At 39.1% G+C, this 14,005-nt stretch overlaps 1 protein-coding gene across 1 annotated transcript; it reads right to left on the reverse strand.

The window, feature by feature from the left end:
- Positions 1–1,457: 1,457 nt before the first annotated feature.
- Positions 1,458–14,005, reverse strand: LOC146651391 (pyridoxal kinase-like). Its single transcript, XM_085384610.1, has 11 exons — positions 13,731–14,005; positions 12,723–12,777; positions 6,034–6,138; positions 5,101–5,184; positions 4,987–5,021; positions 4,703–4,788; positions 4,488–4,533; positions 4,277–4,388; positions 3,748–3,884; positions 3,603–3,669; positions 1,458–3,364 (listed from the first exon to the last, which is right to left on the reverse strand). The coding sequence occupies exons 1-11, from the start codon at positions 13,809–13,811 to the stop codon at positions 3,237–3,239; spliced, it is 936 nt and encodes a 311-aa protein (XP_085240736.1). The 5' UTR covers positions 13,812–14,005; the 3' UTR covers positions 1,458–3,236.

The raw sequence follows: 14,005 nt of genomic DNA on the forward strand, positions 1-14,005 counted from the left end.
ATTTCAGTGTAAGTGTGCTCATAGCTGTTAAGTATTTTACAGTCATAGCTTCAGCATTAGTTTTAACTGTGGGGTCTTTGTCAGGACAAGCTTAATAAACACATGCACCAGAGTCCTTGTTGCATTGATAAAATGAATCAAATTCATCTACAAGCTGCCTTCTGTTGCATTTATGCCAGCTTCCCAAAAATGGTTATCACAGCTTGTTTTAGCCAGCTTTAGTCTGTACTTTCTCATTTCTCTAGTGTATACTGGCCCCGAATAAGAACTCCTTTTCTTTGTTGCTGTGATCAGGTTACAGACATGTTGGCCTGTCTGGTTATCTGGGCTAATGCTGGCTATTCATACTGTGGATTAGTGACAAAATACAGCCCTGATCACACAATATAGTAAGCACCTGCCAAGACGTGCTGACATCTTTGTCTTTGTTCTTCCTTTCATATTCCCTTATTTCTTTTCATATTAAAATGTGTTCTCATTGAAGCACATGGATAAGATCCAGTTCAACTGTGGTACCTGATTTAAGCTGGTGAGCAATTACCTCTCCACAATGGCTCCAGTGTCCTCCTTTACTTAGACTTAACAGAGAAAAACTACACTCACTGGCCACTTCATCAGGTACGTCTGTTTAATTGGTCATTAACATTAATAAGAAATCAGCCATTCAAATGGCACCTGCTTAATGCATTTAGCCATGTTGAAATGATCAAGACGACCTGCTGAAGTTCAGACTCGGCATCAGAAGGGGGACGAAAGGGTTTTAAGTGATTTTGAGCATAGCACAGTTGTTGGTTCCGGATGGGCTGGTCTAAGGATTTCAGAATATACTGATCTGCTGAGATTTACCGAAACAACCATCTCCAGAGTTCACAGAATGGTCTGAAAAATGAGTGGTTGTTCCCTGAGCTATAATATAATGCTTTGACTGCTTCGAGCTGATAGGAAGACAACAGTAAGTCAAATAACTACTCACTACAACAAAGGTATGAATGTAGAACATGTCCAACTTTAAAGCAGAAGGGCTACAGCAGCAGAAGACCACACCTCTCCTGTCAGCCAGTTCACACAGGCTCATTAAAACTGGACAAGACTAGAAAAAAAAGTTGCCTGTTATGACAAGTCTTGATTTTCAACATTCAGATGGTCAAAATTTGTCAAAAACAAGATGAAAACACAGATCCTGGCTTCTATCACCTGCTTAGTCTGAGGGTGGTGGAGTACTTCAGCATCGTTCAAACACCACAGCCTACCTGAGTGTTGTTGCTGAGCATGTCCAGTCCTTTGTGACCATCTTCTGGCTGCATGTTACAAATCAAATCATTTCAAACTGGTTTCTTGAACACGACAGGGAGCTCACTTTACAGTAACCAGATCTCAGTTCTCTTAGAACACTTATCTTGAAACCCAACAGACAAAAAAATAAATTAACATAAATGAAATGACAATTTCAATAAAAATATTATTATTATTTTAATTGTTTATGTATTGCTCTATAACAGAGCAGCAGCTCAAGGTTTGGCACTTGACTTTCTAACATTATGTGCGAGAATCAGATATAAGCACACAAAAACATTCACAACCACTGTTTTGCTTTCCTAACCTTGTTAAGGCTACAGTATAACGTGGTCTCTCATAGACGCTCCTCTAGAGATATGACAACAGTCATAAAAGAAAACAGTGACCATTAGTAAATATATTAAAGATCATCTGTGCAAATACCTCAATTTGAGATGCTTAAGACATGAATCTACCATGTTACACACCTGCAAGAAAGCATTGCGTAATTAAAAAAAAAAGGACGTCAAAACGTCATTTTTAGGAAAATTGATTAAAAGAACATTTTTGACATCAGCTATTACGATTATCGTTAAAGTTGCAAGTTTTCTAAAATAGAGTTGGAATAAAATGAGAACAAGACTACAACCTACTGAAACACATTTCAGCACTTATCCACTCGATCTATAAGGTGGCAACACTTGTCTTGAAATGAAGTGCATTTTAAGCACATTGCATGCATTCTTAACAGTTAAAAATAATTTTATAGTGGATTAACCCAGCGTGTTTTAATGTTATCACAGAGTCTACTGATGTTCTAGTCTCAAAACAAGAAGACGAATGGCCATGCATGTAACGCTGGTTTTGTGCGTTTTCTGTTCAGCTTAATAAATTATTTTCACAAATGATTCTTTAATATAAACACGAGCCCCTTTCAGACATGCACGTCTTTCGATTAATCTGCTGCAATCGCTTCATGGCTAAACACAAATCTGTATCCCATTATCGATTCCATTTCTATAGCTTCCTGCATTTTGCCTATTTTAATATTGGTTGTTGTCACTTGTTGCACTTTTTACTTATATGAAGAAATTTGGGGTGAGGGCAAAGCTATTAAAACAGACTTTTTCTCCTCAATATTGCCAGTTGATCAAAGAAAGTCATTGGGTTTCTCTGTATAATTCTGAGGGTGTAATCGGTACAATACAGAGTGCTTTACAGCAGTTACCTTTACAAATCGCTTTGAACTTGGCATAGTTATGAAGGTTTGCAGTCACATTAATGGACAGGTTTGTTAGACCAGAACTGTGCATGCCTCTCGTGCATCTCAGTGGGTCTCTCAACTCACCAGAGGATGACATAAAAAGCAGCCATTTTAATCAACCATTTTAAATTTGTTATGAGATTAAAACATTTCCACATGATGCATTTTTGCTATGCCAGAAGAGAGATCTCTTTCATGTCTAAGAGGGGCAGCGTGAAGCCTTCTCACCAGACCCACAAATATCGTGTTTGTAGCGTAGCTGTGTCTGTCACAGTCCCGAGTATGTCTGAATTCAATTGTTAGTGACATTAACTTAAAATTAACCCATGCCAGAATGCCACAATGCAATCAGCCGAGAGGCTGATGAAGCCAGTAATGTTTCGCATCCCGTGTCTGGAAAGGGTTCAAAACTGCCTGATGTGTTGTTTTTGTTCTGAATCAAGGGCAGATGTTGCCTTTGCTAGCCACAGAACAGACACCTATGGCAGTTATTTCAGTGTCTGTGAGCAGAACAAACAGAAATCCTGCTGACCACTCACGAAAAAATTAAAAACAGTAGTAACGCCCCCCCCCCCCAGTGATTCTGTAAGGCAGAGACACGTGACAGTCTTTGATGTGAAAATCCTATGTTTGTCTGGCGGACTGCCCAGATTTCTACCAGCTTAAAGTGAAAAGTTCACAGAGAACATTACAGTCTTCACTGTGAAGACTTTTGTAAAACCTTGGCTTCCACTACAATGGCAGGATTCTCGATGTCTGCTTTGCTCTGAACCATCCTCAGCTCCAGTTGTGCAGGGGTAGGCCTTTTCCCGGGGCCAGCCATTTCTGAAAAAGAGGGAGACATTTAAGGGAAACAAACAGGTTTTTGCCCTGTGGTGAACTAAACAAACAAGAACTCAAAGGATAGGTTATACACAGTCACAAAGCTATTTGTTTCAAAATATAAAAAGCTTTTACTAAATATAAACAACAGAAGCAAAAAGTGCCCCAGTAAACAACTTGAAGACAAAGTAAAAAAACCTGATGACAAACTGAAGTCACTGGATACACGCACAAACCCTACCATTGGCATAAGTAATGGTCCTCTTAATGACATGGTGCATGACAGAAACAGTCTTCTCACAGGCAGTCTGTTAAAAAGGAAGATTAGTTTAGCTATGATTCATATATTATCTGCATTTGACTGAAAACACTTATGTGTTGCTGACCTTCAGGTCCTTGGGGTGTTGATGAGTCCAGGCTAACATCAGGGCAGCAAAAAGGTCTCCTGTTCCCACAAATACAGCATCGACTTTGGGGATATCCATGCAGATTTTCTGATCTGTGTTGGTCCCATCTGGTTTCTCTGCAGTGACGAGGACAAACGGAGCCGTTATCCTAATTTTATAGGTTACTCTGTTGATCCTACACGAGGACTGCATCCCCACAGGGGCAGGGATAGCTCAGTAGGTAAAGTGGTCGCCCCATGATCGGAAGGTCGGCGGTTCGAATCCACTTAACGGCTACCCTGAGGTACCCCTGAGCAAGGTACCGTCCCTACACACTGCTCCCCGGGCGCCTGCTTAGTGGGCTGCCCACTGCTTCACAGAGTGAATGGGTCAAATGCAGAGAAAAACAAGTAATTTCCCCATGGGGATCAATAAAGTATCCATTATTATTATTATTATTATTATTATTATTATTATTATTATTATTATTATTTATAGCCATTTTGACAAAGTCAGCCTGATACTTTACTTATTTTTTGGCTTCCAAGAGCCACCAGGAACTGGTCCCCTTGTTTCGATGGAAGGTCTGTACTAGTGAGGACCACGGTCTCTGGACCCATTTTATGAAGCAGGTCCATCACCTGCAGAACAGATAAAAATCCCATTTTCTCAAACTTTGTCATTCGTGATGCCACAAATTAAATCTAAACACAGCCAAACAAAATATTTCTGATATTCACCTCAATAGCATCTTCCTCAGTGTTAATTTTCCTCCCAGTTAAGAGCCTATGAAAAATAATGTCACAAAAAAGCAACAATGCTTGCCATTTTGCATCTTTTAATTAGTTTTTACAGCGTATTTTTAAGCTTCTGTAAAAAAAAAAAAAAAAAAAAAAAAAAAAAAGATCATTATTCTTTTATTCTTCGATGTAAAAACTGTTTAAAATGCACTCACTCTGCTTCAAACTGGTTGGGAGTCAGGATGTCAGCCAAAGGCACTACTTTGTTCTTGTAGACTGGCAGCAGGTTCTCTGGAACATACTGAGCAAGCAACAACAACAAAATACATAAATCTGATTTCCCAACCTGTCTACAAGTAACAAATGGAAATTGTTATACAGTCCAAAATGACTAAACAAATCCTACACTGTAATTCAAGAGTGCGCTGAAGAGCACAAAAAGAACATGACACTGTTCATTAAACTGTCAGCAGTTGGATGTGTGTGGATAACTGCTTACCATAGCACCCTGGTCTCCCATAACAGGATCACAAACTGGAAAGAAGAAATTTTAAAAATGAGGCTTAAAAAAAAAGTTCACTTTTTAAAATGGAAAATCCAATCTGACACTCACCGTACACCAAGCTGGGATTGGCCTTCTTCAGCTCCTTAATAATATCAACCACTGTCACCAGGAAGGAGATGTCCCTGCTGTATCCTTTGGGAAGAAATTTTGGGTTAACCTGAACTGCAGCATTGCCACACACACACACAATTTCTAGTTTCTGAGCTTCCTAAAGTTTGGTATGAGATTTTTGGACCTCGGTCACACAGACAACAACCACTGGTCATAAAAATGTGTTGTTGGTGACACCTGCTGTGTAACTGAACTGTAAGCTGATCTAAAGTCCCAGTAATGAAGGCCAAAGACCAAGTCTGTACTAATGAGGACCGCAGTCTCTGGAACCATTTTATGAAGCAAGTGCATCACCTGGAGAATAGAAAAAAAATCAAATTTTCTGAAGCTTTGTTAATCCTGATGACAAAATTAAATACAAGTGCAGCAAAATGTGAAAGTGAATCCAAATTTTTTCTGATATTCACCTCAGCAGAATCTACCTCTTTCTGGTGACTGCCAGGCACTAGAGAAAACTCGCATCCGGGTTGGCAAGTGATTGCTGGAGGTTGCTAGTGCAAAATTGGTCACAAAAAGGTATATGCTGTTGCACCAAAAAGGTGCTTTGATCGCTAGTAGACTGCTGTAGTTGCTAATAGCTTGCTTGGACGTCTGTAGTTTTCGCTATGACTGAATGCAAATGGGAAGTATTTGCAGACAAGACAGCATTTTTCCATGCAAACAGTGGGTGACCATGGCAATCTTCTAGCAACCAAAGCAATCACAAGGAGGCTCCTGGTACAGCACCCTCTCTGACCCCTCAGTGATAAAGCCTACCTCCATCAGGTGTGTTGTAACGTAATGTCCCACCCAGCCTTATCAGATCAATGCCGCCCACAATAAACTTATACTAATAAAATAATACTGAAAGGAGACACTCCTTAAACTCACCTGTGAGGATGTAGTCATAATGGTTCACATTGTTGAGCTTAATACCCTCATAGAGCACATTCAGTTCTTCTGCTGTCAGTACTTGCCCCTTCCAGTGGCCGTAGCCTGGGCAGAGATAAAAAATAAATAAATAAAACTGATGAAATTTTTCCATTGCTAAATCTGATCTGATTTGGTTAACTCTCTTATTTCAAGGATGTTTTGTGTTAAAGTCTAAAACCATGATTTTAGACCTTTTGAGGATAAATGAGGAAGGAGGACACACATTTGCACTACTTAACCTAATAGAAGGGCTCATATATTGCATTAGCCCTACTGTGCATAAATCAACTTAGCAGACATTGCCATCCTTTCTCTGTTTTTCCATCGACCTAATTCCCTCTGCTGAGGTCCCTCTCCCCTTTGTACTTAGCAGGGCCTCCGCAGCTACTGAATGGAAAGCTTGTATCCTGGCTGCCAGCTCGCCTTTCTTTGTCCCTCTTTCACTATTAAACTAGAATAAACCCTAAAAAGCTGTTCTGACTACAAATGACTGCACACAAAATGGACACACAAACACTCCTGTATACCAGAGGAAAAAATATAAGAGCTCACACAGAGCCCAAACTTGAACACGAGCCAGCGAGTTAGCCTCCTGCAGAGAGGACTTAACAGAAAGCTCACAGCAAAGCAGCAGTTTGTGCTGTGGTTGGGGGCGCTTCCACTGAAACTGGAACATTTCAGAATTTTAATCTTTAAACATACCGGAAATAAGATGAAGGGTCACATTCAAAGTATGATCGAATGTTCAAAACTCATCAGCTTCCCATTTGTATTGGTTCAAGTGATTTCTGTGTAGGCCTCCTGCTCCTGCAGAGAAAAGCGCATTCTTTGCATACTTCAACACATGAACCCCAACTAATAATCCCATCATCTCAGCAGGTGTGTTGATTAGGGGGGAGAAATGCCAACAAACTAAATGTGGGGCAAAGGTTATATCTGTATGGGGTAATTTACTAATGCTGAGGTGTAAACTGAAACCTTGAGAAATTTCACAAACAAAAAAACAAAAAAAACAAAAAAAAAAGTCATGTAGGTTACAGGTTTTGCAACTACTCTGGCTTGTTGTGATAGGATGCAACTGTCATCATAGGCTCATGTATCATATCTGTCCAAACTGTCTTCCGTCTCCTCCTGAGCCACATGATTCATGTGGAGAGTCACATGTGCCCTGTTTAACTTGCTTTATCCCTCATCGTTTTCCCTTCATGCATAATTGAAAATTAACTTGCATAACCTCTCTGAGCATCGGCTTCCACCAGTAACACACATTTCCTGCTCTTTTCCAGCATTTTCATTTCTTTGTGATAGCTTTCACTGTAATCTGCTGAAGTCTGCACAGCTTGTGACTTTATGGCTACTCCTGGTTCAGTGCATCTTAGGCAGCAAAAAATTGTGACAGGTTTTGCTGCTTTCTTAACAGCTAAGTGTTTGTCCTGCAGTGCTGACTTAAAAAAAAAAAAAAAAGTAACTCTAGCCTTGAGCCCACTAGTGTAACTGCCATATTTCTTTTCTTAATGACATTTTCACTGTCTAATTGTGTGACTATTGCACAATATACTTGTGAGAACATGCATGTATTCACAAATAGATTTTTTTTTTTTTAAAAGGTAAATGAAAAGACAGTGGTTGGGGAAAAAAAACAAAAAAAACCAAAAAAAAAAACCCACACCAGTTGCTTAAGAATCACTCGCTTGAAGTAATCTCCAAGATCAGTAGCGATTGCAAGCAAGTAAACATTGACTTGGGATGCCTGTGGCTCAGGAGGAAAAGTGGGTCATCCACTAATTGGAGGGTTAAAGGTTTGATCATTGGCTGCTTCAGTCTGCATGCCAAAGTATCCTTGGGCAAGATACCGAACCCCAAGTTGGTCTGATGCATCCACCAGAGTGCCAGTGTTTCACAAAAAACACTTAAGTGTATGAGTCAGCCATGTCATATAAAGTGCTTTGAGTGCTCCGGTAGAAAAGTGTTCAATAAGAATCAGTCCATTTACTTTCCATTGCTGAGATTTCTACCATAGCATCAGGAATGCTCACATTTTTGCTTTGGGGTCAAACAAGTAAAAATCATTATAATCTGTCAATCAAAAATATTTTTCAAATTGATTTTTTATTTCATCCAGCTGCTTAGAGGAGTCTTTGAAGACTCCACAGATACTATTTGAACAACAATACATCCTGATCTTTAGACAGTATCTCGAGATACAAAATATAAAGAAATTAGGGGTAAGGAAAATGAGATGTGGGTATTGAAATGTGCAAACATCCATGGAAATACAATACAGAAGGCAAAAAACAGAGTCTGTACAATTCTAACGAGCTTGAAAATCAGTCAATCACAGTTTGAACGCTCTTAGGCAACTTTCTTGTAATTTAACTAGTCTTCAGGAATAGTCTTCCAAGCGTCTTGAAGGACATTCAAAGCTCTTCTTTGGAGGTTTACTTGCTTTTGTTCTGAATTTTCATTCATCACACCATAAGACTCATTGCCACTGATCTTCAGTCTAGTTATTGGGTAATTTGGCAATTTGACAGCGACCATTGAGACCATTTCTGACGAGGCTTCAGTGAAGAGTACACGGATCAACTGAAGGTCCAGATGAATCTCTCGGGTCCTGTGTCAGGTTTTTTCCTGGGTGTTTTTTTATTTTTTAAGGCCATGGCTTTCAGATACTGTTCAGCTTTTTTGTTTTTCCAAGACCTGCAAGTTCTCAGATTTTTAAGGACATACTTTTCCTGTTGAACAGGAGTTTTTCCTTCCCACTGTCACCAAGTGCTTGCTCATACGGGGTTGTCTGATTGTTGGTGTTACAATATAAAGTGACTTGATGAGACTGTTGATGTGAACTAGCGCTAAATAAAAACAAAAATAATTGAATTAATATGTTCATCTCTTTATCTGTTTATTAAGTGGCTGAACAGACAAAACGGTCTGAAAATGGTCAGGTACACGGAATGTACATAAGTGAAAAACAGCCAGTGCCCTTTGAAAAACTTTTAAAAACTTCTTAAGAAACTTTAAAGAACTGCTGCTCAAAACCTATTTGTCAAAAAATGACAAGAAAGTCCGGCTCCTTCGAAGCAAAATATAAAGAAAAGAGAGTGTGCCTCAAGACATTTCCACAGTACTGCAAATGATATTAGCAGAACATATTTCTGGTTTAATATATAAGGGATACAGACTGGGGCTACCAGATATTAAGCCAATACAATGATTAGCTTTCTGGGAGAGTCCTGGTAGAAGTAAGGCCTGTGGGCAGTTATTTTGAACCTGCTCTCTAACTGAACAGTGGGAGAGACAGAAGACATTTTAAAGGTTTTCTGTTTTTGTCCCAAAATAAGGTTGAAAAGTTTCACCTGTGCACACTGTAAGTTGCACAACATTATAGCTTCACAAACGGCTTGTTGTTGAGTGCGAACTAGACTGAGAAGCACCATGTTTATTTACATGATGGATACAGTAATCCAAGAAAAACAATAAGTAAAAGATATGCCAGCCGTTAAAACTGCTGTGAATCTCTACAGTCTGCATTCACCAACATGTTCCCTGTTAGGACTGTCAATCAAGCCTCTTTGGCGAGAGGAGTGAAACAACCATCGTCTTTGCCTTTGTGAAATTCTCCCACAGACGTCTATTCAGGACTCAGAGTGCTGTGTGTCTCCTTTGTAATGCCTGCTGTGCTAACCAGCCGCAGTGATTCTTTTAAGCTCTTAGCTGTTACTTTGGGGATCCTTTTAGCGCATTGAACAGTGTCCATTTGGTCTCTGGACTGGAGATATCTGTATGATAATCAACATCGATATGGTCATCTTTACAATGATCTTCTAGATAATGCTAAACAGTCTGCAGGTACTTTAATTCCCTTCTATCCTAAATCTATTTCTGCCATCTAAATATAACATCTTTAAAGTTTGTATAGCGATACCCTGTGTCCACTGTCTGGACTACTGCGTGGACATAAAATTCCTGTCCTACAGTAATTTAACCAGAATACAAATAGTTGACAGCCAGTTGAATTGAGTCCCCTAAAGTTGTGGTCATTGACAAAGAGTTATTCAGACTGCTGGCAACATGCTGACAATTTATCTGAATTTACAAATGTTACAGCAATTATTTGCAGCCCTTCAACAATCTCTCTGAGAGTGACTACAGTCACTCCAAGTCAGACTTCAACTGTTTGCAGAAAAGTTGCCTCCCATCAGGAAACCTGTGCAATTCCCTTGTGATCGGATGTGGCTTTGCAACAAGCTCAAGCTCTGGGCAACCACTTAGTCACCCAAAGTTACAATCGGTTACATAATGTATAAATTCATTACAATCAAGGGGCAGACACAGACTTTACTTTTGCAGATGCAAGAAGTGTTCGTTTTATCAGCAAATTTTGGTTTTGTTTTAGTTAATGTTTAGACTAAAACATCGATTAGGTTTGGTAATTTATCTAAATTCTTTCAGTTTAGTTTATAAGTCACCTAAAAAGTATAAACTTACAGTATCCTAAATCTAATACCACATGTCAGCACTTCTCTTCCTCCTAAGCGTTGACATTTTGTTGCACTTTATGACGAACAGGAAGCATGAAGGTTACCGTATTTTTCGGACCATAAGGTGCACCGAATTATAAGGCGCACTGTCGATGAATGAGTCTTTTTTTCCATACAAAAGGCGCAAAAAGCAAAACAAAACAGTCAGATAAGTCAAACTTTACTCAACTCATTCTTCTCTTTATGTTATGCTAACATAGCTGTGTCGCTAGCGATCACGTTGGATATCATAATATACCAGCTAGTTCAATTTCAGTAACCCTACAAATGTCACTGCTGTTTAGTTTTCTGTCTTCATTTAAGTTGGAAGTGATAGCCGAGCTGTACGTCTTAATTTTTCCAGAAATCTCTCAGTCAGAACATGGTATATCATGTTTAGGTGGAAACTAGCGAGCTAACTTCCTGCTAACTTCTAACTCCGTTGAATTTAATAAATTCTGTTTTCATGAATGCCTAGATGTTAAATTTAATTGTTACACCTGGTAAAGCAGCAATGCTGATCATTTTATTAAAGATGAAATAATTTAGACTGTTTTAATTCTCAGTGATGCCGCATTATTCGTTTGACTTTGAGACCTGAAGCTGACAGAGTTTTGGACCCAGATTACTCCACGAGGCTCCTGACTATGGTAGCCGTAATGCTCCGACAATCCATCAAGCGGTGCGGCTTCATAGCTTACCAAAGTCGTACTAAAACATTTTTTGACAGATTTTTGAGCGTGTACCACAAAATCGGTTCTAGATCAGTAAGCACAACCAGAATTCATACATAAGGTGCACTGGATTATAAGGCACACTGTCAATTTTTGAAGAAAATTAAAGGATTTTAAGTGCGCCATTTAGTGTGGTAAATACGGTAGGTGAACCCCCCCTTTGCAATGCTGTTTGTTGGGCACAGATCAAATTGTGGATGTCCTTGTATATGAGCCAATAGTATGGGCTCAAATTCCTCAAAAAAATTAATATTTTGTACTTCTAAATCAGAATCTGTATGTGTAAAAAGAATTTGTGTGTGTGTAAAAAAAAAAGATTTGTGTGTGGACTTAGCCAAAAAATACGTGCTTTTGTCCTCGTGCGTTAGTTTTCATTTATACATAGTCTTGTTTTTGTAAGGAAAAAAAAAGCTTGCTGGCTAAAACTACTGGTGAACGAAATTAAAACTGGATGCAAGGAAGTTGCTGTTCTATTTTCACTCGTGTGACTGAGCCATTCACTTGTTTGGAATTAGGAGGTAGTTTTGCGAAGATAGGTGCGTTGGATGGTTTTTCGGTTGAGATGATTTAATGGAAGTTTACTCGCCAAATGTTATCTAGGGATAGTGGTGCATGAGATGAGCCCTGTTGTTTGTAGTATTCCCAGAGATTTAATAAAATATTGATATTTGTGTCTCTGTGCCAATACAATATCTCCAAACAGAATACTCACAACAATCTTGTGTCAATTTTTACCCCAACCTTACACAATATACAGGTAAAGTTATCAAATCACACAGCGCCGTCACATGGATATGCTCAGAGTTTGGATTTATCTGCTTTTTCACAGCTGAGTAACCTGAGAGCTGAAGAAGGCGATTCCTAGAAAAACATTAACTTCTCTAGTTCTCCCCCTCTAAACCTGGCTGATGGTCACAGTGACTGTCTTTCACTGAGTCGCATATAGCAATACTAACAAGCCAAAGTATACAGACAGAGATAACTCCCCTGTACAGCTAGCAAAATAGTCCCAATGCATGCGTGCAAAGAAGTCTTCTTTTAATCTTTTGACCAACCAAAAAAAGTTGCATGTATCCTTAAATGCCCCTAAAATGTACTTAAATCCATCTACTCTGTTAGACTTAAGCCGTTATATTTTAACCAACTATGGCAAACTGGATGCAAGAGACCTAACTGGATGAGAACGGACGATTGTTTTTCCGCCCTTACAAAAGCTTTCAATAAATGATTTCCATATCCGATCCATGTAATATAGCAGCAGTGACAAAAGTTAATGGTCCAACCAACCAGCATAAAAAGGCTGAGTTGTTACACAAGTAGAAAAAGGAGTCAATCGACTTTATGATAATGAATGAAAAGCACTTTGCTGCTCCATTAAAATCACTCAGCCAACCTGTGTGATTGGAGAACTGCACCGAGTTGATGGAGTCCACTTCAAAGCCCAGCACCTGGGAAGAGAGACATGAAGCAGCTGTTAAAACAGAGAACAATGGGCTCCGTCTTGCACTCTGTCTAAATGAATCACACTGCACTGCGGGAACAGCACGCTGAAGGTGAACCACTGTGAGAACAAGTCAACATTCAGAGTTTCAAAGTTTCAGCTCCCTCTTTCTGACAGCTTCAACAGTTTTTTTCCATTTCACAAAATCGCATGTTTGACAAGAACTTTTGCATAATTTAGTTTCTAAATAGCTCCTTCTGTGGACTGTTGACTCCAGTTATCAAACAATAAAGTGGATTATAATGTAAGATGATATCACGCAACCACAATTAAATAAGTTACCAGGGAATTCTGATCATTTTTAAGGATGCACTATTGTAAGGGGCAAACACAGACATTAACCAGTGAAAGTGAAGAAGGAGATTATCTGTTTCTTCTTATCAGTTTTGTTAAGAAAGACTTTGATTTCAAATAATTCCTATATATTCATATTTCTATTAAATAACAAAAGTTAATTTATTTTCAAATATCAATATAGATCAGATACATTTCCCTAACGTGTTAAATTAGATTTTTTTTAAAAAGATGAAAATGGGAACGCTATAATGTGATGTAATCACTGACAATGAGTGGTATATTAGTAACAATGAGAATCATGCTGGAATATTTCAGCTCCAGTTTAACTAATATTAAACAGCATTTGTTGTTGTATTTTTAGGTTTACAGTCGTTTAGTGGGATTAGGGTTAGGGTTAGGGTGGAAAATGGAAAAAGGGCCTTTGATGTTTCTCAGAAAATGTTACAAAATCTCATAAATCAGGAAGTGTCGCTGTGGACCGGTGCTAGATTTTCTACGTTTTCGTTACAAGTTAGATGCTGTTTCCCTCCCCGTCTCTCTCTCTTTGGACTACAGAGGGTTGTTTGAAACTACCACCTGAACGTTAGATCCGGTTCTTCTTACCTGCAGCGGGAATGTTGCCGACTTGTTCCCAACGTATCCCCTGACAACGTGACTCTGAATGGACAACACGCGACACTCCATTATAGTCGACCTGCGTTTAAAAAAAAACACCTGACTGATTCACTTTACCCTAAAGCAGTATTAAAGACGAGGGCAGACTGAAGCAAGCAGAAACTTAGCATGTGGGGAATAAGTCCCGCTTTGAAGGACAGCAGCTGTGCTGCCGAGTCACATTTACGGCTTTTTTTCTTCAGGCAGCTAGGAGGACTCCTAAG

Source organism: Rhamphochromis longiceps, linkage group LG16 (genome assembly GCF_057381845.1).
Source record: "Rhamphochromis longiceps isolate RC_006_pf linkage group LG16, R_longiceps_female_GT1.1, whole genome shotgun sequence".
Classification (NCBI taxonomy): domain Eukaryota; kingdom Metazoa; phylum Chordata; class Actinopteri; order Cichliformes; family Cichlidae; genus Rhamphochromis; species Rhamphochromis longiceps.

What these genes read in the sequence shown, in the direction of transcription:
- LOC146651391 (XM_085384610.1), bottom strand. Translation starts at nt 13,811, where the DNA reads ATGGAGTGTCGCGTGTTGTCCATTCAGAGTCACGTTGTCAGGGGATAC. An exon ending in CCCAACCAGTTTGAAGCAGA is followed by an intron (nt 4,534 to 4,702) that starts GTGAGTGCATTT and finishes TATTTTTCATAG; the next exon opens with GCTCTTAACTGGGAGGAAAA. An exon ending in CTGAGGAAGATGCTATTGAG is followed by an intron (nt 4,389 to 4,487) that starts GTGAATATCAGA and finishes TCTGTTCTGCAG; the next exon opens with GTGATGGACCTGCTTCATAA.